At 36.8% G+C, this 26,705-nt stretch overlaps 1 protein-coding gene across 2 annotated transcripts in view; it reads right to left on the bottom strand.

Annotated features, from left to right (window-relative positions):
* The window catches only part of ARHGAP24 (Rho GTPase activating protein 24), a 498,181-nt gene that overhangs the window by 254,689 nt on the left and 216,787 nt on the right, over nucleotides 1-26,705 (bottom strand). For both annotated transcript variants that reach the window (XM_054591782.1, XM_054591788.1), the window contains exon 3: nucleotides 19,085-19,172. In XM_054591782.1, coding sequence (XP_054447757.1) covers nucleotides 19,085-19,172 — 88 coding nt within the window. The remainder of the gene's footprint in view (nucleotides 1-19,084; nucleotides 19,173-26,705) is intronic.

Genomic DNA, 26,705 nt, shown 5'->3' on the forward strand with positions numbered 1-26,705 from the left:
GGAAATGAGAGCATGTAAAAGCTCTAAATTCAAATATCTGAAAGAGAGAGCTCCCAATTATTTTGAGAAGCAATAAGATGGCCACAGTACACTTTGAAAGGGATAGTGTTTTCAGCCACTATGAACACACTGAGCCATTGTGCCTGGCTCTTTGTGTGTCACTGAGTCAGTGATCAGTAGACTAAGCGTACAACCAGACTGCTGCCTTCAGTTTCCCATTTACAATTAGTCTCATCACTTGTAGTTCCATCAGTAGTTATCATTTATGCCCTTGAGGCTTTATGTTCCAGACAACAATTAAGAGGCACTGCTGGCTGCTAGGAAGTGCAGACGGAGACATTCATCTCAAAGGAAGCAGCAATCAAATCTACTGGGGTTCGAAGGTTAACAATAATGAAATGAGCAGAATGAGTGATATTAACATTTGGGTGCCACCTCACATTGACTGAGAAGAGGTGTAGTATATGGCTCAGGTCTGGACTTTTAGAAGGGAACACAAATGCATAAAAGAAACCCAAGTCTTATACCGGCACACAGATCATTTCTCTCTCTCTTTCTCTCCCTGTCTTTCTCTCTCTTCCCCTCTCTTTTCCTACTGAGTCCTTTCACACAATCTGATTTTCACACATCACATCAACTAAGAAAGAAAATGATGAAGGATAATATTCCTAAGATAAATTAATGGATTCTAGCACATAGAAATAATGAGATGACCCTTAAAGAGAGAAGAGTTGAGGACAAATTAGACACTCATATGATGGTAGACAAGAGGGACTAATTTATATGTCACCATGCTCCCGTGAGTGACGCTAGTCTGCAGACATTCACATACACCATCTCATCTAGTAATTCTGAGCAATAATGGTGAGAAAATGGATGCCACAGGGACTAGAGGACGTGCCTAAAGATACAGCAGGAGGAGGAATCCCATTTGCCCCACCGGCTAGTTCTATAAATACTGGACCGCTTCATAATTGGACTTGATCAATGTTATCCAGTGAGTTGACTGGAACTCTGCCCCTGAGGGACATTCATTGGGATGAAAAAACCATACTTCCCTGAAGATAAAACCTGATGGACAATATCTGGCTTATAGCTGATTTTTACTAAATGTGTGGTGAACTAAACCAAATCTCAAGTTTGAATTGAGTTACAGAATTAGTGTAACACTGAAAGCTTGTGATTAAGGCTTCTACCCATTTCTAGATTTCACTAAGTTCCTATGTCTTCCTTTCCTTTTACTTTTTATTCTTCCTCTCTCCCTTTATTCTTTCTTTCCTTTCTTCAACAAACAATTATTAAATAGCTACCAGATGCCAGGCAGTTGCCCATGTACTAGAAATTAGATAATGAGTAAAAGCAGAGTTCTAGCTCTCAGGCAACTTACATTCCTGTGAGGGAGACAAAAAAAATTAATATAAGAAAAATGCTGAGAAAAGGCCTGGGCCTTCAACAATATGTTATGACATAGACTGGGGGGGAGGATCAAGTGTACGTTTGTCTGAAGAAGTAATACCTGAGATACTATGTGAAGGATGAATAGGAGTTATTTTATAAACCTTGGACTGGGCAGGGAGAAAATATTTAAAAAGGAAAGAGCAGCATATGTAAAGATTCTGTGGCTAGATTAAAGGATGGCACATTTGAGAAATGGAAAGGAAACAAATGTGGATTGAGTTCACAGAGCAAGGGGGAAGAATAAAACATACTGGGATAGTTTATGTAGGGGCCCATAGGTTTTGAAAGATTTTTTTTTTAAATAGGAGGCGACAATCATATTAGAAAATTAAAAATGTCACTCTGTATATGGGAACTTTCTCTATTTTCTGCAAAATTTTTCTGTAAACCCAAAAAGGGGTGGTTTTTAAAACTACTCAAAAACAAAGTCTATTAAAAATGTCACTGGCTACAGTAAAAGAGATAGAACAGAGTGAGGGACAGAGTCAAGTCTGAGAACAAGCTAGGAGAATACTGCAGTTCTCTAGGACAAAAAGGGCCCTCCAGCATGAGCAGGTTAAGGAGAAGAGGAGAGACAAGTAATGGTGACTAAGAAGACATGGTGGTGAAGTAGAAAGAAAAACAGAAAAGTGTGGTGTCCTTGAAGCCAAGGTATTATTGGTATCAAGAAAATTTATCAAATGTGTCAAATGGTCTGATAGGAATAATAATTGTAAGGATTGAAACTCAATAATTAGATTCAGGAAAGTCAGAAGCTACTGATGACATGAATAAAGAAAATTCTGGTGGAGTAGGGTGGGGACTAAAACAGATTGCAACACAAACAGGATTTGGACAGGGTGTACTATAGAGTATAAAGCAGTTTTGTTGCAAAAAGACGCAATCCATATGAGGTGATGAATAGTGGGAGAAGTGTGGTCAAGAGATTTTTTTTTAAATCAAAATATAACAGGGTACAGAGAAAGATTCCCCTGAAAATAGGAGAACAGCCCTCACAACCCTTGATTGAGGGAAGTGGGGGAGTGGATGGTACAGAGTTTAGGACACGTTGTATAACAATGGCAAGTTAATAGCCATGCCTTCCTGGAGGGAAGAGGGCTACCACAAAAGACAAATTGTGTATGTGACTGTGAAAACACTCAGGGACTTGAGACATAGGGGCAGGGGGCAGATGCTCACCCTGGATGTCTGTGCATCACTGGGAACTTTTTCTTTGACTAAAGGTGGTGGCCAAAAGAAGGAAAAAAGACATGGGGAAACTGACAGAAATGGCAGACACTAACACATCATAGGAGGGGTCAGATATGAAGTCACACAGGAAGTTCTAGGCAGAGCATTTAAATAAGGGTGGGCTGAAAGAGAAGAGGAGAGGAAGCTACGTGGTTTGGAGTAAGAGGGGGTCTGAAACCTAGAAGTCTAGCGAGTTGCCAAGGCTGTAGTTTGTGGTGGGGGACCTGCCCAGCGACCCAGATTTGTGAGAGATGCTAAGAGTGGAACTGTGACTGGGAATGCTGATCTGCAGACATCTGCTCTTCAGAAAGACAGTTCCTCTGACTGGCACATTCTGAAAATGGTCTGGTTTGGCAAAGGGAGGCAGGATCATGTGTTTTGGGGGCAGTTTTTAAAGGGAGCGGGAGTTAGGACTTGTGGCGAGGATGGAGGCATTTGCTTCCTCGCACAACCAAAGGAAGGACAACGATAAGTTTAAAAACAAAAAATAACCAGAACTGTCACAAAATTGAACTGCATGGAAGTCTGACAACCAAGGAGTAAAAGAAGAAACATTCATCCAGACTGGTAGGAGGGGCAAAGACAGGCAGCTGGGGCAGAGAGGATGTGCAGCAAGGCAGTGGCTGAAGGCCCAGGTCGGCGAGGTGGTGGCTGGAAGACTGGTCAGACCCATATTTGCCTGTGGATAAACTGGCAGGAACAGCTGGGGAGTGAGACAGACAGCACCACCCAGGGGTCCAGTGCAGGAAGAAAAAGCTTCAAAACCTCTGGAGGTAAAAACCTGTAGGGGTTGCAGCAATAGGAGAAAGTCCCAGCCTCACAGGAGAGTCTTTTGGAGAGACCCACAGGGTCCTAGGATGTACACAAACCCACCCATCTGGGAATCAGCACTAGCAGGGCCAAATTTGCTTGCAGGTAGCTGGGAAAGTGGCTGAAAGCCTGCTGAGAACAAAGCAAGCAGCATTGTTCCCTCTTGGACCCCTCCCCCATATACAACCTCACAACACAGCACAGCGACCTGGGCTGCCCTACCCTGGCAAATACCTAAGGTTCTGCCCCTTCCCATATAACAGGCACCCTGAGACAAAGAAATATGGCCCAAATGAAAGAACAGATCAAAGCTCCAAAAATAGAACTAAGCGATGAACAAATAGCCAATCTATCAGATGCAGAGTTCAAAACATTGGTAATCTGGGTGCTCACAGAATTGGCTGAGTATAGTCACAAAATGGAGGAAATAGTGAAGGCTGTGCAAAGTGAAATAAATAAAAATATTCAGGGAATCAACAGTAAAGGGAAGGAAACCAGTACTCAAATCAATGATTTGGAACAAAGAAAGAGATAAACACTCAACCAGAACAGAATGACGAAACAAGAATTCAAAAAAATGAGGAGAGGCTGAGGAACCTTCTGGACAACTTTAAATGTTCCAACATCTGAATCATAAGGGTGCCAGCAGGAGAAGAGGAAGAGCAAGAAATTGAAAACTTACTTGAAAAAATAATGAAGGAGAACTTCCTCCATCTCGTGAAGGAAATAGACTTCCAGGAGATCCAGAAAGCTCAGAGAATCCCAAGAAGTTGGACCCAAGGAAGCACATACCAAGGCACATCATAATTACATTACTCACGATTAAAGATAAGGAGAGAATCTTAAAAGCAGCAAAAGAAAAGGAGACAGTTACTTACAAAGGAGTTCCCATAAGACTGTCAGCTGAATTCCCAAAAGAAACCTTGCAGGCAAGAAGGGGCTGGAAAGAAGTACTCAAAGTTGTAAAAGGCAAGGACCTGCATCCAAAATTGCTCTATCCAGCAAAGCTCTCATTTAGAATGGAAGGGCAGATAAAGTGCTTCTCAGATAAGGTCAAGTTAAAGGAGTTCATCATCACCAAACCCTTATTATATAAAATGTTAAAGGGACTTATCTAAGAAAAAGAAGAAGATCAAAAACTATGTACAGTAAAATGGCAATAAACTCACAACTATCAACAACTGAACCTAAAAACAAAAACAAAAACAATCTAGGCAAACAACTAAAACAGGAACAGCATCATGGAAATGGAGATCAGGAAGGTAGAGGAGGGGGAAGAATGGGGGAAAAAGCGAAGGCAATAAGCAGCATAAATAGTAGGTAGAAAATAGACAGAGGGAGGTTAAGAATAGTATAGGAAATGGAGAAACCAAAGAACTTATATGTACGACCCATGGACAGGAACTGAGGTGTGGGGTAAATGCTGGGGGGAGGGGTGGTGCAGGGTCAAGAAGAATAAAGGGGAGAAAAAAATGTGACAATTGTAATAGCATAATCAAAAGAATATATATTAAAAAAATTTTTAAAGATAAAAAAATAAAGGGGGCTGGACTTAACAGCAGAAATCTACCAGTTAATCCAAATCAGTATAACCTTTAAATAAATAAGCCTTTTCCTTTTTCACCAAGCTCTTGCACTGGGAGTCACGCTTCTTGGCTGCAGGCAATTGAACCCCACAGCTGTTCCAGAACAGCACTGGCGGGGTTCTGTAACAAGAGGAATAATAGCATGATTGTACACTCACACATACTAAATTTTTAAAATTTTAGTATGCATGAGATTAATTTGTTTTTTAAAATAAAAATGCCAGTTCCCAGGATACTCCTAAAAGTCTATGTGAATAATCCAATATAGAAGACAAAACTAGATAACAATACAGAAACAGTACAAACAACTGATTACAGCTCCTGAAAAGGTGGGAGTAGATGGAATTCAAAGAGACATGAAGGACTGGACTTAGGAAGGAAGAGGGATCATTGCTCTGTTGCAGTAGAAGGGGAGGGAGGTCAAATGTCACATATAAGTAGTTTTGTAATTTGGTATCAGGAAATCAGGTAATTTCCATAAAATGAAGTTGGCCAGCCGTAAGGTTATCTGTGGGAGAGAAAGGTTGATCAAAAATAAATACAAGATAAATCAACCATTCAAATAATTGATTTGCATCAGTTATATCCACATCAAAATGAGTTATTTGTCTTTCAATCAAAGAACTCATTGTGACAAATCACAGTCCCTAGATTAGAGCCAAAAAGCCCCCAAGCACAGTTCTGTCATTATCCCCCCTGTGATTTCTGTAAGCAAGTGACACATCAGAAATAATGAGTCATGAGAAAGACAATGTAATTGGTGGTGGACAAATGAACCCTACATTATGTTATGCCCCTACACTAATCGTTTCCTAAAGCCTTAATTGCCTGTCGTGATACTCCTTGCTCTCCCACACCCTGAATGACAAGTCGGTAATTCACTACAGAAGGCTTGGGCAACTGCATAAGATGTAGGAAGGGCTCCCTTTGGCTTTCTCCCCCTGACTAAACACATCACAGTTGTATTTAGTGCTTGAGTATGACACTTTTAGAAAGGAATTTGTTCCCAAATAAAAATTAGTCTGGACTTAAAACAAAAAATCCAAAGATAATAAGGACACAAAGCCAGATGTCTAGTCTATTTCTTTTAGGCAAAGTGTTATAAACAAATAGAACAACAACAAAAACAAAGTTAGAAAAAAAATTAAGGAGATTTTTAAATTCAAGGACAAGATTTAGTTTGGAGAAAAGAGTAGCAATATAAAATATTAAGCAAAAAAAAAAAAATATATATATGAGACTCATAGAGACAACAGTATGGTGATAGCCAGAGGGAAAGGGCGTTGAGAGAAAGTGGAGGTGGGCAAAAAGGGAATAAAAGAGAGTGGAAAGGAACTTGACTTTGGGAGATGGGAGCATGATGCAGTGCACAGATGATGCCTGGTCGAGTTTTACAACTGAAACCTATATGGCTTTGTTGACCAATGCCACCCCCATAAATTCAATAAAAATAATATATTTGTTCTTTCCCTGGGCAGCTTCCATTTCTATTTCACATGTTTTTAGTTAATATTTGCTTCCTATATTTTTCACATTTTCCAACATTTATGAAAAGATTGAGTGGAATTCTGGATTGTGGCTCAATGTATAGACTGAAAAGTCATCTTCTTTCTTTAAGGAGTAGATGGGGCTTAAGTAGTCAGTAGTCAACGTGAGAGTTTGCTTCATATAAAGAGAAGCCTCTGGAACAACAGTGATGTCTCATCTCCTTTTTCGCTCTGTTAGGGGCTGAGTTGTGTTTCCCCAAAATATGTATGTTGAAGTCCTGACCCCTAGTATCTCAGACCCTGGCCCTATTTGGAGATAGTGTTTCTGGAGACCCTACTTAACTTCAGTTAAATTAAAATGAGGTCAGTATGGTAAGGCCTAATCCAGTCTGAACTAGGGTCCTTATAGAAAGGAGAAATTAGGACATAAATGGGCACAGAGGAAAGACCAAGTGAAGACACAGGGAGAATGTGTCTATCTACAAGGAAAGGAAAAAGGTCTCAGGAAAACCAACCCAGCTGACACCTTGACCGTGGATTTTTAGCCTCCAGATTATGAGACAATACATTTCTGCTATTTAAGCCACCCAGTCTGTGTTTCTTTGTTGTAGCACCCCTAGCAAACTAATAAACACTCTTTCTACCCACTCTTCTTTCTTGTCACAGACACATAAAATGTAAAATAGTGCCAGTCAAGTAGTAGTTCATGGGAAAATCTTCTGTAGAGGACCAAAGAATCCTTAAACCAGTGTCACTCCATGATTATAGTCTAGTAACTGTCCTCTAATGCTGGTGAGACCTATGAGACCCATAGCTGATTTGATGCAATTTGAATGTAATATAGAAGTTGGAATTTAGATTTATTACTCTGATGTTTGAAATATAAGTATTGATTAGTATTTAGCTGTATATTTTCACAAAATTAACTGATTGCCAATGTGAGGGCTGCCTCATGTCTAAATGCTGTCGAATCTCCTAGGACTCAGGGCTCCTCCCACTTGCTTCTGTAAAAGGAATAACCAAATGGCCACCTCTCCAGACATCCCAGATCAGCGGGACACACATGTGAATCACACTGCACGTCCCTGGGACATCCCCCGTCTTACTGCATCAGAACCTCTTCTAGTCTCAGAACTTCCTTCATGTCTTTGTCAATATTTTTCAACCTGTGATTAATTTGTGACACCATAGTCAGTTAATCAAAATCCTGTAGTTCCTTTAAATTCCAGCTGTAGACTCACTGACTTTGGGAAGACTTCCTTGATTATTCTAGTTCACATTGACCTTTTGCTCCCTAAATTTCCCTGCATTTATAATCTCAGCTAAGACAATTTAGCATCCAGCACCTACTTACACATGGCACTACTTAAACCATTGTTCCCAAATGTTGCTACTTTTCACTAAGATTTACTCCAGGCAGGCAAAGTTCCACACTTGTCTTTTTACATCTTCAACACAGCCTTAAGCGGGAGGTATTACTACTTCACATTCACAGAGAGGAACTGTGGTTTAGAGCACCTAGCAACCAGCTTCAGCTGCAGAGCTGGGGTTTGCTCTAGTCCTGCCTAACAGAGAAGTCTCATACCTCTCTCCTCTTCCTTAATTGGCCCCCAGGGTGGCCCTCGCAGCATTCCTTTCTCACCAACAACTCTTAGTCTTCTTCCCTTTGGCATCTCTCCTATATCACTGTGAAACAGGGCAGTTTCTGCTCTACTCTCATGTCCTAAAGCAAATAGTTTTGTATTTAGCAAAGCGACCATCTGTTTGTTCCTTGTTTCTGAGTCTGGTTTTGTTTTGTTTTGTTTGTTCATTTGTTTTGACTTTTTTTAAGGCAGGAAGTCTAAGAACCCCAAGGACACATCACTGGGTTGCAGATGGTCCTTGAGGTTTTACTTTTTGAAACATTCAGGAGCACTTCAGCTCATTTTTCTATTACAAAAGACAGATGAAAAAGGCTTCCCTGGTTCCCTCCATGTTGGCCCAGGACTCAGTGCATGATCTGCCGCTTTCCCCTCCCACAAGCTTCTTCCCACCCCGATGACTGTGTGCTGCTGCACACTCACCCTCCATTTTCCAGTGTTTTCTCTTTCCTGTGAAGTATGTGATTTCTCTTTCTCATCCTCTTCTAACCTATCGGTTGTTCTCTCTGGCCATTGACTCACTCAAACTCATACTTTCCCTAGCTGATACACAGCTCAAAGGAGCCCTACCACAGAAAAACAGCTGCCTGGAGAAACTCTTTTTTTCATAATAACAACTGCTGACATTTGCTTAGCACTTTACTGTCTATTTTCTTAGCTTGATTAGATTGCAAAGCCCTTCCCAATTATTGTATAAAAAAGACAGGTGAGCACAGCCTCTGAATGTATAATTAAAACGATGCCACAATAAACAGTGGGGGAATCACATTTAGAGCAAATAACTTGCTAATTAACAGCTTCTGTCATCAAATACTAAAAGACACTATTGGTTTTAGTATGAATGAAGGATAAGGAAACGCAGACTAATTTTTAAGGACATAGTCTGTGAATTAATGAAGTTATCTAGTCTCTCATCTCCTACAAGCAGCTGTCCCCAACCTTTTGGCACTACAGACCAGTTTCGTGGAAGACAATTTTTCCACGGACTGGTTTCCAGATGATTCAAGCACATTACATTCAAGCTCACCTCCCGCTGTGTGGCCCAGGTCCTAACAGGCCCTGGCTGATACTGTCCACAGCCTGGGCGTTAGGAATCCCATCCTAAATCACTGAGGAAAAAAGCTGCGATAAAGTTAAATGACTCAGAGTGCAAGATGCTTTTGATTTTGACTAATCCAATACAATTGTTACACAGATAATAAACTGAGATCTAGTTTACTCATTCATTTAACAAGCATACATTGAACATATACCATATGACAGCCACTCTGCTAGATACTAGGGATAGAAGGTATTATTTCTACTAAAAAGCTTTGAATATCATCAGAAAGAAAGAGAATGAAAACAATTTTTAAAATGTGAGCTTCAAGGAGAGTGAGAGGAAATGCAGAGGTTACTAACTTTTAAACCCTTAATTCATTTCTTCATTAGTCATCCTTATTTCTCAGTACTCTTGGCTTTTCAGCCTCTGTTGTATCTATATAATAAGCCTATCTATATTCTTACGGCTACAAGAAAGCTGTAGTATGTGGTGGTTCTGTGGGCTCAGACAGGTATTACGCTTGGTTTTAGCATTTGTTAGAAATGTGAGTTTGTACCACTGTTTACCGAAGAATAGAATGGTACCTATCACAAGTATAGTCATTCTATTAAATGAGCCATTGTAAATAAAGCCTGACCTATTATAGTGCAGCACCTGGCACAGTTTCAGTCAACATTAGCTACAAACATTCAGGGGGTGCTTTTCATACTGATGTTGCAGAAAAACTGATGGGGTGACGGGTAGAGAGATGTTAATAAACAAGTGGTAGAATAAATATATTACCCCTCTGAGAAAATAAATTTGTTAGTTTTACCAGTAAATAAAGTATTGTCATTTTCTGTAAGATGCTTAGATTTTAAAGATAAGTACATTGTACAAAGGAGAGTTTCAAAGATGCTTCAAGCTTATTTGATGTTGTAAAAGATGCTTTCCCCTTAGAATACTTATGAATATCTCCATTGACTTGTGTGGACTGAATGAAGTATGGAAAATGTTTTTCATGCTAGGCACACCCAATATCCTATTAATGGTATTCATTTCTTAAAAAGCCTTCCAACAGATTTTAGCTCTGGTCAGAATCTAGATTTCTAAATGAGTTAAAACAGGGTTTAAACAGAGAATTTCAGTTTGGTCACGAAAACTTTTTAGGTTCATCATGATTGAAAAAAAAGGTATTATTCAATGATGGAGCTTCTAAATAAAGATGTTGGCAAACAGCTCCTGAATGCTGATTTTGAGGCAGTCAACGGGTAATGCCACGGCCTGGGGAGACAGGCTGTCTCAGAGTTCTAATTCTGGCTCTGGTGGCACCAGTAAGGATTAGTGATTTATATTAGTATCTTCAGACATTTTTCATAGGTTTACTTTTTTATCTAGCCACAGCGATCAACAAGCTACGGCCCATAGGAAAAATTTAGCCCACTGTCTATTGTTCACATTTTTAAGTTAATTGGAAAAAAGTCAAAGGAAGAATATTTCTTTTTTCAAAAAAAAATATTTTATTAATTTTTAGAGAGAGGGGAAGGGAGGGTTAGGATTAGAGAGAGAAACATTGATGCGAGAGGGAAACATTGGTGGGTTGCCTCTTGTAGGTGCTGACCAAGGTCTAACCTGCAACCCAGGCAGTTGCCCTGACCAAAATCAAACTGGCGAACTTTTGCTTGGTGGGACAATGCTCAACCAACTGAGCCACAATGGTCGGCAAGAATATTTCTTTATATTTGAAAATTATATAAAACCCAAATATCAGTGCCCATTAATAGAGTTTTATTGGAACACAGCCATACCCTCTTATTTATGCTACAACAGAAAAGTTAAGTAATTGTAATGGAGACTTTATGGCCTGTAAAGCCTAAAACATTTATTCTCTGGCCTTTTCTAGAAAATGTTTGCTGACCCCTGATTTAGCATGTAGAATGAATGATAAAATTAAATGTGAACAGATACACGCATCTACACTGTGAGACAGCGCTCTGCATTCAGCACTTCTTGTAAGAGTGTTCATAAGATCACACTTGTAATTGGTTTATAAATGCCCAGAATGCCTTTTGGTTGACAAGGCATTAGCCAGAATTTCAAAAGATTACAAATACCATGCTATTTCACTCATATGTGGAATATAACAAACAAACTGAACTAACAAGGAAAATGGGGACAGACTTGTAGATGAAGCGCAGACAACAGCTGGGAATGGGGAGGTCACAGGGTGGAGGGATTGAGCGAAAAGGAAAAAGGACTCATGGTCATGGACAACAATGCGGTGATTTCCAGGGGGAGGGGAGTATAAGGGGATTAAATGGTAATGGAAAAAAACACAACAAAAATTAAATCAAAAAGTGAATAAATAAAAGTGTTCTTTAACCATTTTAATAGCCTCCTTTAAATGTATGCTTTAAGATGTTTTAAGTAGCAAGGGAATTTTGAAAGAAAAATTCCAAATACATTTATATATGAAAGAACAAATAGTAGATAAAATATGCTGATTTTCAATGCATTTATTTAACTCATGTTCAGAATTACTTGTGTATATATAATTATGTTTTCATACCATAAACAACACCTACTCACATTCTCTAAATAATTTGCATACATTAAGCAAAAAAGAAAAAGAAATTTTTAAAAAACACAAGTTTCAAGCTTCAGGGCAGCCTACAGATCTAGGCAGACAAAAAAAAGAGATATCATAGTTGCCTTTGGATAACAAATATAATTGCATGGATTTTAAATTAACTTGACTGATACAAAAGAGGAAGAATGATTAGATAAAGGGAGTATTATAAAAGTAAATGCCTTAGCAGCATATTTAACTAATGATCAAGAAAATTACTTTTATGCTAAAACACTTAAAATACCCTACATTTTCATATAAAATAGACACAAAATACAGGTTTCTATATTTTTTAAATATTTTATTTATTTGTTTTTAGACAGAGAGGAAAGGAGGGAGGCAGAGAGGTAGAGAAACATGGATGTGTGAGAGATAATTCAATCAGTTGCCTCTTGCATGCACCTAACTGGAGACCTGGCCACCAACCCAGGTCGCAGGTTTGATTTCCATGACTGGGAATTGAACCTGCAACCTTTCAGTTCACAGGCCAGCACTCAATCCACTAAGCCACACCAGTCAGGGCCTGGTTTACATTTTTAAGTGACAGCAAGTTAATATATCTAAAGACTTTATTTGTTCATCCTACAAGGAGTTGCAGATACAGACATGCATGATAAACTTTCATTGCTGATGTCACATAATTATGTCAAAAACTCAAAAGTTGGCTCAGCTTACCATCTATAATATTTCTCAGGTGTCCTATTATATAGTGCAGCTGTACTGACCATCTAAGTAGGTTCGTTTGGGGAAATTAAAAATGTCATAGTCTCCAGATTCATAAAATGTTCTATCCAGAAAGTTCTTTTGTAAATGAATGAAATAGGTCTGTAGAGTTATAATCATAGGACTAGGAGAATAAAACAACTGAATCTGGGAGATAAAATAAAAAAATTGATTAATAATATAGCATATAATTACAAATAATAAAAAATGTGTCATGTTAGACATGTATGTATATAGATGAAATAAATAGAGCATTGGAACATAGAGATAAATAGCTAAACATAGAGAAATAGACAGATAATGATAAATAGAATATTTATAGTTTTGGTCTCCAAATTTAAACTATAGTTATTAACCTTAGTCCAAAATTGGGTTTCATAGAATCCCTTAAAAATGTTTGCAATTTTGGTAAGTCTATGCAGTTTTCAAAAGATCCATAATGCATTTATTGGATTATCTAAGCACCCATGTTCTCTAACTTTTCATTTAGCTCCTAAAAATTCTTCTGGAAAATAATGAGACTGAAAAAATTTTTCATTGAAATTTATAGAAGTAATATATAGTTGGCTGAGGTTATTGAAAATAATTAGCATAGTCATGACTAATGGTGGGGAAAATGACACCTTTGCTTGTTTTGAAGAGCTTAATTTCATTTCTGGGCAGATGAAAATCGCTTTAGATTACTCTTCAAAATGTCTCTTTTTTTTTTTCTTTGTTTCTATAGTAACAATTCACCCATCATCTCATTTTTCCATTGTGTTCATCTTTTCTTTCCTTGGGGGAAGAAAGAGAATAAGAAAACTGCTAAGTTCTAGTTCTTGTTGATTTTGGGCACAGGGCCCAGATGGGGCTTTGAGAGTTTGGAGTATTGAGAATTGCTTTTGAAACCCATAATGGGTCTCTGCTTAGATAATACCTATGCAAGTCAGTGGACTGATTGCCAACAGCTATACTTGCTGCTGGCTAGACAGTGAGCAATAACTTGGCCTGTGTGTAGAACAAGTTGGTGAAGAAGCGGAGACTATTTCTGCAACGTGAGTTCTGTAATGAAGAGAAGTAAACCCTAGTGTATCAGTTCTGTGTAGGGAAAAATTACAGGTGTAGATTTCTCCTTTGGCATAGTTATTGACATGTAAATAAGGACATTGGAGACAAGTGTGCTTTTCTCCCCGCTTTTTCATGAAAGTATAGTTGTGGCTTTAAGAACATGCATTCAAACGTATAATAAGTGGACATCTTTATTCAGTACTTATTTTAATAATAGGCATAAACAGAAAAGCAGTTGCAAAAGAACTGAAAATACCATTCTCACTTCAAGTGCCAAAACTCTCATTCTTAATGTATGAGTTACAAAGAAATATAAGTATATTCATTTCAGCTAATAATCATAAGTCATATTAATAATCATAATAAAGTTTACATGTTCATATTCACAAACTATACACCAAATTCTAATATCTCATATTTTAAGTGCGTGTATATATGTATGTATATACACATACACATGTGTATATATGTGTGAGAGTGTGTGTGTGTGTGTGTGTGTGTGTGTGTATATGGCTTTATTTTATTTTCTGGGAGCTTTACTTCTGTAAAGGTAAATCACTGATGCATGCACACATGCACACTTACAAATACATTCACTGGCTAGTGCTAGCTGTTTTACTTTGATAAAATTACTTCTCTGTGTCTCAGTTTCTTTCTCTTGGGATGGAAATAATAAAATAGGCTGCCTCATAGAGTTTTAGTAAAGGTTAAATAAAGTGATACACGTAGAGCCAGGACTTGCCTGGGAGAGAGAAAGCTAGCTACAGATAAAGCTATAGTGGCTTCCATGGATATTTAATGCTCTAAATCCCAGAGGATGGTGTATTGACTGCTGATGGCCTTCATGGGAACTGTTCTCCATTGCAACAGGAAACTACTTCTCCCCAGTTTAGCTGTCTCCCCACGCCGCCCCCCGTAATCAGTGACTAGATGAACTGATGCCAGGTAACAGGTTTGGTTTCTCACTTTAGAGCATCTCTGAGTGACACTCCAGCTCCAGGGCTCCCCATAGCATCAGCTAAGACCTCAATGCAATGGTATTATGGGACAGCTTCTCCTTGAGCTCCATTTTTTCCCCTCACTTCCTTGCAGAAGAAGTATCTTCAGAGAGCACTCCCAAATAAACATTTGATCATAACTCGCCATCAAAACATGTTCCCTGGAATCCAGGCTAAGATTATAGATAGCTATAGATTTTTAAAAAGTTGTCTTCCCATTATTTGGGAATTGCTAAGATCAAAAAATAAATTTTAAAAGCACTAAAAACTCACATTCTAAGTTGAAAAAGAAACAATGGAAGTTGCGCCAAGCCACTTCCCTACAGGGTTTATAGAGAATGCATTTCAGAGAAATAACCCAAACCCCATTTTCCTGCCCTTGACTATTATAAGAGGAAGACTAGAAAAGAGGAAGTGCCACTTGGAGACAACAGTTTTCAAGATAAACACTATTTTTTGGGAGGGCAGAAAAGAATTTCTCCCAACAATCAGTACAAATCAAAAAAGCATGAGAGAGTTGCTCGTAAATTTTCAGACACGCTAGTGCTGTCACCCTCACTACTCCAAGTTGAAGGCTCACGTGAGGCTTAGCAAAGCCTTGGAAGCTGCTGGGTCTGAAGCTCACACTCCATGGAGAGCAGGGCAAGGGGGCAGGTGGAGGGAGGCAGCAGCAGCGAAACAGCCTGCACCACTCTCCCTTGGCAAATACATGAGTGTCCTGGTCGCTGAATAAGCACAGAGAGAGCAGGTGGCCTTTGAGCCCTTTTGTCGGTATTCCATCCAACAACATCATGCCCAAGGTAGGGAATCCTACCATGTGAAGTGCATTTACAAGTGTAGGGATGTTGAAAAATTCACAAATGCACTCCATGAGAGACTCAGCATTTGAGGAGAAATGTAATAAGCAGTCAGGGTTAAGGGGCTATACCCCTGGAGAAGCTTCCATGTAAGAAGACTACCTTCTCCCACATTTCTGTTGTTCTCATTATCAAAGGGGAAGGCAGAGAAGTAGGAAAGAGAATGTGAGGTTTCCCATACTTCAGCCACTAGAGCCACAGAGGTATTTGCTGCACCAGAGGGTGGAACGATCCTACACAGCAGGAAGTAAGAGGTCAATGTGGCCAAGTTGGGGGTAGTGATATCTGGCCAAAAATAAAAATAAAAATTCATATGCTTGAGATTCCTCTATAAACCTGGTAAATGCATACACTTCAATAAATATTTATTCAGCCTCTTGCATTATACTGTACTAGGTGTTAGGACTGTAGTAATGAAGGAGAAAAATGTGGTTCCTAACTGGGTGGAGCACATACTTCCTTGTCTCTCTATGCCTATTTCTCTCTGTCTCTGAACCACTATTTCTTTTCCTCCTTCTGACGGACTGTTAAGACATCTTCATTCCATTAATTAGTCTTTTGAATTTTTAAAACATCACAAGAAAAACTTCCACAGAGTACATTTTGAGAACAGCAAAGTGGCCATTTTCTTTCTTCCAGCACTATACATTAAAGGTCTGCCAACATTCTTTTCTCAACCACATTTCCCAAAAGCTTAGCACTTGGCCATGAAATTCATTCCAGTCTAAAATCTGGAATGTCAGACAGTGAAGTCTCCAAATTGCCTATTTGGCTAACACTTCCATTTTGAATAACAGGTAGAGAGATAGGAGAAAACTTAGAGTGAAATGATTTAAATCATGGCATTATTCAAAGGGAATTCACTTTATGAGATAGCAAGTCTATAAGAATTTAACTCTAAACTATGGTAGGGTGTTTCTTAGGTTTTTACAAAAGATTTAAACCTGTTTAGAAAGATAACATACAAAGTAATAATATAGCCTGCCTCATAGAGTTGCTTTTAGGACCCTCAATCCTATTGAAAAATGTTATTTTTCTTCTTTGCACATGATTAATACTTACGATCATAGGGTATTTAAGGCTACTACAGCAAAAACAACAAAGATGAGGAAACTATAAAGATATACAGTACATATCTGAATAAAATTTCTCTTTCTCTATATATACATACATACACAAACAACACATATACCCACAAATACATGAATATGTACATAGTACTCATAGAATACTCATAGAAAAACATAGGATATTTGGCAAAGAGCTTCCAGGAGGTTATTGTCAGTTTTGTTAAATATCATTATAGGAAGGTGGGATTAAAATGTGTTATCCTATTCATCGCTACAGCTTTGGGTAGCTGGGCTTTGAAGTACTTGTCTATAAATGGTGAATAGTGTTGAATCTGTAAGTATCACATACAGCATGGGTTTTCAGAAGTGGTGATCGAGAGAATGTTGCAGAGAAAGCCAGGTAGAACAAGTACATTTTATGAAGATATGCCTTCAGGCAGCCCTGAAGAGGACTCTGTTCAAGGCACTGACCACATTTCCACAGTCTTTCCTATCTCCTACACTTTTTGACAAATGAAAACACCTTGCAACTTTGCAAATTTCCCATGTCCAACTATTTCACAGTTGGAAAGATTAGATAATACTATTTTGTCATTTCCATTTGCAAAAATAAATCAAGTGTCTGTCTATTTCTGAGTAATCCTGATTTTGAAAAAGTGATTAAAATTATGGGATACAGTACCCACATTTCATACAAATACAGAAGCATTTGCCTGAAATTCCATACTGATATCAGTCAGGGGTACATCAATAAAAACCCAATGACCAAGATTAATGGAGCAGACACTGACTTCTCGCTGTAGGCTAGTGATTTTCCAAATCTCACTTCAAAGATGCATTTGACACAATCCTCTTGTCACTTCAGAGTTATAAAACATAATTTAGAAGCTATACATATTGTATTAATGATTCAGGAAGCATCTTTGCAAATGAGCTATGGGCTCAACTTTTTTTTTTTTTAAAGAACAACCTTCAAGATTCTGTATCATACAGTATTGAACTTCTTAAGCTTTGCTCATCAAAGGCCATTATTTTCTATGCACTGCATGTGAAACACATGCCCTAGGACAGCAAGTCTTGCGGGGGGAGGTTTCATGACTCAGAGCTGAAGGCACAGCTGTCTCTAGAAGTCTTGATAATATCCATTTATATTATACCAGAACGTCTTCACTGAAAGATGAAATCTCTACCCAGTTAGTAGATTGAACGGGAAAGTAGACCTTTAGTACTGGAAATAAAGAGTCAAAGCTGTCAGTTTAATACCATGCTCATTTAAAAGCCAACAGGCACTAATGGTTGAGAATAAATAGAGGGAGAAATTTCCTCTACTGATACTTCAAAGACTTTGCAACATCTGGAATCTAGTTCCATACAGTGTATTCCACTAAGAAGTAAGTATAAAGAGATTTTAATAGGGCAAACAAGATTCAGGTTTCTTACAATATGTTCTCCCTGGGGGAAAACAAATAACACGATGCATCTGACTAACCTTTCTGCACTTCAGCTGCATTAATTAACCTTTAGTCATGGATTCCATTGTAAGCCAGATGAACTCAGTGCTACAGCTGTTTGCATTGAGGGGAAAAAATATGCTTTCACATTTTGGATTCCCAGCATTTATAATTGTGGAAAAAATGTTTTTGTTGACTGCCTCTGTGTCAGCATTATTGATATGCGTTACATATTAATCACCCAAATAAATTCACACTCTCCTTAGGCTGTGATTAAATCAATACCAATATCACATCAACTGGGTCAGTCAGCCATTGCTATAAAAAGTACATCCCTAATTCTTTTTTTCTTACGCCATGGATTAAGGAAGGGCTAAAGACCTCATCAAAGAAGTAGATCATGGACTTAAAGAAAGTGTTGCTGGGTGAGTCAAAGATTTCAGTGGTGACCAGATACTCTGAGAGGGATGGGTAAAGATGATGAGAAAAAACTGAATAGATGTTGAAGAAATTTAACTACAGGATCTTATAACTTGGCAGAGACATCCTCAACTCTACAAATCTAATATGTGGAAGTGGTTGGTTGGGAACAAAGTTGAGGTATAGAACTGTAACATTTTGTCAGTTGTTGAAGGAGGATTTTTCTTTTGTTTTGTTTTTATAGAAAAGGCTTCTTTACAATGTAGTTTTATGAGAAAATTATGACAGAAAACTGGCTGGACAATGCATTTTACCTGTGATACCTTGCCAAAATTACATAGTACAAGAGCACTGTAAAGTCAACTTTGTTTCTAACATTCTCTTAGGCATATTGTGTCATGACTTCTGATCACTCTGGTCTGTGGACAAATGGATATCCAATAATCATGTGGCTACGTATATGTGCGTATACAATCATTTGTACCCCTGTACAAACCTGACATCATTATCTGTTTAAATACAAACCAAATTTGATATTTGCCTCCTCAAATTAATGTTCTCAGCCATGACTCTGGAAGAATAAAGGCATTCTGACCTGTTTTCACGTCTCCCAACATGGAACAGGAATAATGTAATCAATGCAGAAAACAATTTTACCTGGAACTACTTCAAAAAGGAATTTCCCTGGGCTCTCTTCATTGCAGGGATGTTCAAGGACTTTATTTCCAGGCAGAAAAATAGTACCCTGTGAACACAAATGCCCCAAACACCAACATTATTAGATGGCAAACACTGAATGTCATCATCATCATAATCATCATCAGTGAATATGCAAAATGCATCTATGACCCAGTGTATAGTAATATGTATCAGACTCATTTATATTCCCAACTAACCAAAATATCACATAACAAAATCATATTCATTCAATGTTTAACAAATATTTATCAACCGTCTAATGTGTGTAAGGTGTATTAGGTGCTGTAAGCACCAATTTATTAAATGTATTCTGTGTGCCATAATTTTTACTAAGCATTCTATCAACATCATATTATTTGTTAGAACAATCTTATGAGGTAGTTATATTTTCCCCCATTTTACTGATGTGAAAACCAAGGCAGGGACGTTGAACAACTTAGTCAATGTTTTCATAGCTGTCTCTTACTTATCCCTTTTCTTTTCTGTTGTAGATTTCACTCTCTTTAGTGGATCACTTTCATGGTATCAAGGCATATTTAAAAGTCCATGCTATTAAAAACGTTTAGACTCCAGCTTTCCCTCCAGCTATCATTTTTTCCCCTTGCCTAGCAAAGAGTTATCTATACAGAAACTATTTCTTTATAATATATGCACTGCACTCTAGTTTTTGCACCCAGAGTTCCAATTACATGATTTGTCAATTTTCAGTCTTCAGTGAACTTGACTTTCCAGAAGGATTCAACACTATTAACCACTCTTGAAGCATTTTCTTTCCATGGCTGCTTCGTTTTCTCCAAGTTTATCTCTTACTTTTCTAACAGCTCCTTCTTTTGCTGGCACTGCCTGGCCTTTAAATAGGAGAGGGCTTCAGAGGTCTATCCAATGATTTCTTCTTTATATTCTCTTTCTCCAAGTTATCTCATCCATGCCTATGACTTTAATAACCAACCATAAGCCAATAAACACTAGCTTAATATTTCTAACCCAGGGTTCTCTGAGCTTCAGAATTTATATCCAAGGACTTATTTGACATTTCCTTTTAGATATCCAAAGCATCTTAAAACTAAACTTAGTCAAGTTAAAATGCAATTAATTCTGGTCTTGTTTTTGCATTCCCTAACCCAGTGGCTGGCACCCTTTTCCAATTAGCTGCAAACGCCAGTACTGTAGCAGTCACTACCTCCATTATATCTCTGTTACCACCAACCCCTCGTTCAAGCTACTATTGTCTCTTGCCTGGAATGTTTTAAATACCAGTTCACTGAATCCCCCATAATACTCAAACATCTTTCAGTCCTTTTTTCTTAATGCAGTCAGAATTGATTTTTATACAGAAATTTGATCTTGTAACTTTCCTGCTTAAAAATCTTCAATCATTTTCATTTGTCCTCGGATAAAGATCTGAGTGTTCTTGTTTCACCCACATCTCTTGGATAATCTTTTCACTTATACTTTGATGCTTATGATCAAGCCACCTGCCTTTCTATAAAGAGCATCATACTGCCATCTACCTCGGGTCTATTTTCTTTCCTGGGTTATTTTCTATGGTTTTCAGATTTACTACATCCAAAACACACTTGCGCAGCTTCCTGAATTTTCCCTGGACTGATTTAACACTGTATGTAATTACATTATTTGTAAGATTGTTTGACTAATGTCTATTTCTACCATTAAACTATAAAGGAGAGAGGATATGTGTTTTGCTCCCTAATTTAACACCAGTGCCTAAAATTTTGCCTGGCATAAGTTAAGGGTACTAAAAAGGGTACTATTAAGCGAATGAGTAGCAAAGCCAGTATTCGAGAACAACATTCTGGATTTAAAACAGTCTGTTCTTGTCTGCTATATTTTATTGTCCACTTTTCCAGCTTGAAGCAATATTTACCTCAAGTAGTATTTTCATTCTACTCAACTTTCATTCTATCTGGTTTGGCACAGAAAATTATAGTCATCAATTCTGTCCCTCCTTCTGAACTTGGAGTGACAAAGGATAGTGCTCCCTGACTAAAACCTAAGGAATTGTAGGTTAAAAATCTCTCTCCCTCCATGCCTACAAGTAGAGTGCTGGAGATGCTATCTTTGTTTTCCTCCTCCAAGAAGTAGATGTTCCTTTTTCTCATCATATCTAGTGTCCTCTGCTTCATGGATCCCATTTCACTTCTTTCTTTATTTTTCAGTAATTTTTAAAAATTACTAAATACTTTGAAAAATATTCATCCTGATTAAAACCTTTTTTATATAGGTTTAAAATCTATATGATTTCTATAAAAAGTGATAAAATCAGTGGTTTCAATTATGAGTTTATTTTATTTACTTAAATGATTTTGTGAAGTAATTAAATTTGTGATTTAGTTTTGTTTTAGAACATAGCACCTACCCTTCCAGATAGATACAATATTCATTTATGCATGCATGTACGTGTATACGTATATGTGTATACATAGCGTCCCTGTTTAATTCTACGCTATCAGGCTCTCCTTAGGATCTTAAACTGTACGTGTATTCTATAAAGCAAATTCAAGCCATTTTCCTGAATAAACAATTCTCCTGCATAAAGCCATTCTCCATGAAATCCCAAACTACCTCCTTTGGTAATTAGAAGACAGAGTAATGCTATTCTTTTTTAGGGTTATTTTTGCACATATGAAGTAGCTATTTCTGGGTGATATTTTTATTTCATTTTCAAATTTGGCATTATACAGATTTTATACTTTGACAGTTTTCCAAACAAATTGTGATATAAAAATTATACTTTAAATATGAGTACACAATGTTTAGGGCAGTATATATTTTAACTAACAAATATTTACTGTGGTTATAAAATAAAGTCATTTAATTGAAACAGCTAACTTGATCACCTTGTATAGAAAACACGCAAAGTCTATAACTAACAGAAAGGTCTTAATTATGATAATTCTTTTCAAAGTATTTTGCAATGTTTTGCAAAAACAATTTTTTTTTGTTTTGGAGGATAAACTAATTACCATCAGAAAATACAGATAAACAAAAAAAATCTACAATTTACCTAGCACCATAGATAACAAATATTCATATCATATACACCTTTCCATATTTGTATCTATTGATTTATATGTGTATATTAATATATAGAGTGATTTTTACAAAAACAATAATCAAAATATATTTATTATGAACTTCAAAAGCAAAATCACAACAAACACTTTTATTAATTTTGTTATGGCAACTGAATTATCTACATAATTTTAAAAAGTTAAATAGTATAGTATTGATTGAACATATACATTCTTATATCCTCTATTGTTGTATTTATATTTCTTTGTGTTATTATAAAGAACATTTTCATGTATATCCATGAAGCTAAATCTTTGAGCTCCTCAACTTATTCTTTAAGATAAATACCTAAGAGAAAGTAGTCAAAATTTATGCATTGTAATGTGAGTTTGGTTATTTCTTCCAGAGTTGCTTTTAATTAGCTAACCAAACAAATAAACAACTAAGAAGCAAGTATAACTCAAGTGCCCAGACTGAATTCAATCGTACTTTACTGAGACAGTACCATACGTCAGATATTTTTCTAGAATGATTTCAGATGATATAGAGTGTGTACAAAAGAAAAATAAACTCTTTACTCTCAAAACAAGAATAATATAATATATAACAATGAAACAAATAAGTGCCAAAGTATGTAGAAAAACAAGCATACATAATAATAAGAGAGTGTTATTAGAGCCCTCTGATTAGTTACAAAAGACAATATAAAGGAAATGGTTTTTAAATAAAGATAGCTTTTAAGATTTAGTGATTTGGGGAAAATCTTCCAAAATGAAAGAAATGGCATCAGCAAAGTAGTAATTAGAACCATATGTTCAGAGCACATTAGAAAAAGAAGAAGCCTCATGAGGAAGTAAAGACTACTGGTGTTGTTGAAGACATGCTGTGGGAGCTCTACCCAGGCAGATGAGGTTGCATATCACCTCCATAAGAACTGAAAAATGGAGTAGGTCCTTGAGCAAAGCAGATGGAGATTTAAGAAGACCAGCCTCTTAGAAGTTTGTTACCATGAAGCAATTAATTGACATAAAATGGCAAAGTCAAGACCTACACGAAGGTGTTGGCAGTAGAAATGGCATAACTTTCCATTAGAGATATCTTTTTAAGGAATATGAAAGACCTGTCATAGCTTAAACATAAGGAATGAAGACGGAAGAGTCAAAAAGGACTTCAATTTTTCTCTTCTGTATATCTAAAAGAAATATGGTGCCTCTTGTCTGAAATGGGGAAGATTCAAGCTCCCTGAGACCTATGTACATAAAACAAAACTACATGATATGCTTTAAATCCCACTATACCACTCATTAGTGAAGTGACTTCATGCAAGATGCTTATCCTCTCTATTCCTCAGGCTCTCCATCCTTAAATTGGGATAAAAATAGAACCTACTTCATAACTGTGAACTATTACACACATAGTTGGTAGAAAAATGCCTGATACAGAATACTTTTAACAGTTTTTAATAATGACAAAAAATCTTTCTTATATTCCAGAAGGCTCAAAGGTATTTTGGGCCCAAATTTTGTTAATCCTCAAATGATGAGGTGATTATAGTAAAGGTTCTATATATATCTGCTAGTATTATCTAGTTGAGTAAATGGGAGGATAAACTAATTACAAATTTTGAAGTCAATTTTTACTATCATGTTTGCAAGGCTAGAGTAATCAAAATAAATAAAACTAATTAATATAATTTAGTATATAATAATTAATATAATATATACTATATATAGTGTTATATACCATAACATAATAATGTTGATGATGATTGCTAACATTCTTTGACTATTACTTTGTTAAACAAATGAGTATGCCATTTATACCATTAATTCACTCAATGACACTGTGGCATAGGTATTTCTCACATTATAGATGAGGAAAATGAAGCTCAGGGAGCTCCTAGCAAAAGCCCAGCATCGTAAATCCCCAACACATATTTGTTTGAACAAAAAAAAATAATAATAATGAGGGAATAAATGAATGCAAGATGCTTTAAGGATTTTATCTTTAATTGTTAACCCAATCTATGTTCCCATTTCTAATCAATCACTGCTATTTCAAACAGTTTAAAGTTTTATAACAGTCATCAAGTTTCTTCTTAGCCTCTGCAATTATTTATTCTAATAACTGGGATGTTGCCAGGAAAAGAAGGGGAAACTTGTGAATTGGTATAATTTTAGAATTTACCAAAGTAATTCTGACGTGCGAGCTGTTTAGGGAAGACTAACCTAAACATTGGGGAAGTCTAGAGAAAACAGCATATTTTTAAAGCTGTGCACACTGAAGAATGTACTATTTTTCCTCAGCTAATAAAACACACAAAAGCAAGAAAATACATAATGTAGTCCAACTGTAATTTAAATTAAAAATGACAAACATAATAGCATGAAGCTATTTTATAATTACTGAATAAATAAAAATAAATAGAGTAAATAAAAATAAATTCTCTATAGAGATTTCTCATTTTGCTCTTTTACATTATAAACAGCATACTTAACACTTGAAAAGCATTGTCATTCTGGGTTCATTTTAATTTTTAAACAATATTTGTATAATATTATTATGTATGTTCAGACCCTAGGAAGCTAACAGGATACAATTAATTGTGACAGAGAAAAGTATGTGCAGTGTTTGACTGTCATCATTTAAAGTTTTTAACCCTTTCTTTTCAGACACAGGGATCCTTTACCCCAGTTGAACTCTCCCTCTGGACAGAAGTACGTGAAATTCTTCCTGTATAGGGTCCTTCTGAGCTAACATTCTCCCTGGGAACATAATCATTAACCTTCTAGCTACATTTAAGTCACTTCTATTTGGCCTCATGTTTTTGATTCATTTGAAAATGGAGAAATTCCTTGATTGTGGAGGAAAAAACAAATTGGAAATATGGGGAAGACATTATCATTTTAAAAACAACATTCTATAGTCACATTCTTAGCATCTGTAGAGAACGTAGAAGACCTTTCTCAGGGAGGCTTGTCTAATACATGCATCCCTCTGCAGTACCAAAGGCATTCTGAATTTGTTCAAAACATCTCTTACTACCTTTCTTAATGTGTCCCGTGCCATTTTTGAAAGATTGTAATTGCGAGAAAAATATTCAAATGTTGATACAAAATCCATCCCCCAACAATTTCTTCTCCACATTCTTCCCTTCAGAGCGAAATTCCCCCTTTTCTACCTTGAATCATCCCCGCTGGCTTCTACTGAGCCAGCACTTACTATGCACTGTACGTTTTCATCTTCTGAAAAACCCTGTATGGAGGGACAATCATAACTATCCATTATACAGAAGGAATGTTGAAGCATAAATAAGTTGTTAAACTGCAACTTGTAAAGTACAGAGATACAATTTGACTCAAGGTCTACTTCCTATTCTTTATGTGACAGAAATCTATTATACAATGTGATTTATTGGTTGATTCACTTATTGTTTAATCGTCATCCATATATTTAATAGGCATTATGTGTTGAGGATGCCAAATGCTTACAAAAAAACAGTGCAAATGTTAATATAGGTTATTCTTGGATAGCTAGGTCATAGGTAATTTTTATTTTGCTAAGTTTTTCCTATCTTTAAAAAATTTAAATGATGAACACATATTACTTGTTATATTAATGAAAACATACAAACATAGTTTTGAAGCAAAGAAAAATGATAGGCCAAGAAATGCTGACAGTCACCAGAAGCTGGAATAGTTTTTTCTTAGAGCCTCTATAGGGAATCTGGCCCTGCCTACACCTTGATTCCAAACTTCCAACCTGCAGAACTAAGAGTAAATTTCAGAGAGTAAATTTATGTTGTTTTAAACCACCAAGCTTGTGGCAATTTGTTAGAGCAGTCAAATAAAACTAATACAAATAAAACATTTTGAAACAAACCTTTCAATGACTCTTTGGGATGAGCCTGTAAACAGCTGTGGTTTTAAAAGTTCACTAATAACTCTCAACTGCTAGTTAAGTGGTGCCTAACTTTTACTTAGCCAATGATTTTGGGTGAGAATCCACATTATGCAAGGCACTCAAATAGGTTGTAGCCAAAGAAAATCACTCCTCACCCAATCTTCTCAGGAGGAGGAAACTGATTAAATCAGTGTCACATTCTTGTCCTGGAACCCCAGGACAGAGTATCTGTGGCGAGGTTAATACCATATGATTTCACTCATGTGTGGAATCTAATGAACCAACTGAACTAACAAGCAAAACAGAAACAGACTCCTAGATAGGATGATAGCTGTGGGGGTAGGGGGGTTGGGGGGCATTTGGCTCAGTGTTGGAGGGATTGAAAAAAAGGAAAAAGGGCTCATGGACATGGACAACAGTGGGGTGATTGTGTGGGAGCAGGGGGTATAAGAGAACTAAATGGTAATGGAAGAAAAAACAATAATTTTTTTTTAAAAAAGAGTCCTTATTTGAAGAGAAAGAGTTCAGTCACTAATCTTTCTCACTCAATTACTTGGCACTGACCTTGTATTTGGTGTCCAATAATATGTGCCATTTTATAACATTTATTGTTTCTCAACTAGGAAATGGAAAGTCAAGATTC

Source organism: Pteronotus mesoamericanus, unplaced genomic scaffold (assembly GCF_021234165.1).
Source record: "Pteronotus mesoamericanus isolate MK-2021 breed Mesoamerican mustached bat unplaced genomic scaffold, CSHL_Meso_final scaffold_232, whole genome shotgun sequence".
NCBI classification, from domain to species: Eukaryota; Metazoa; Chordata; class Mammalia; order Chiroptera; family Mormoopidae; genus Pteronotus; species Pteronotus mesoamericanus.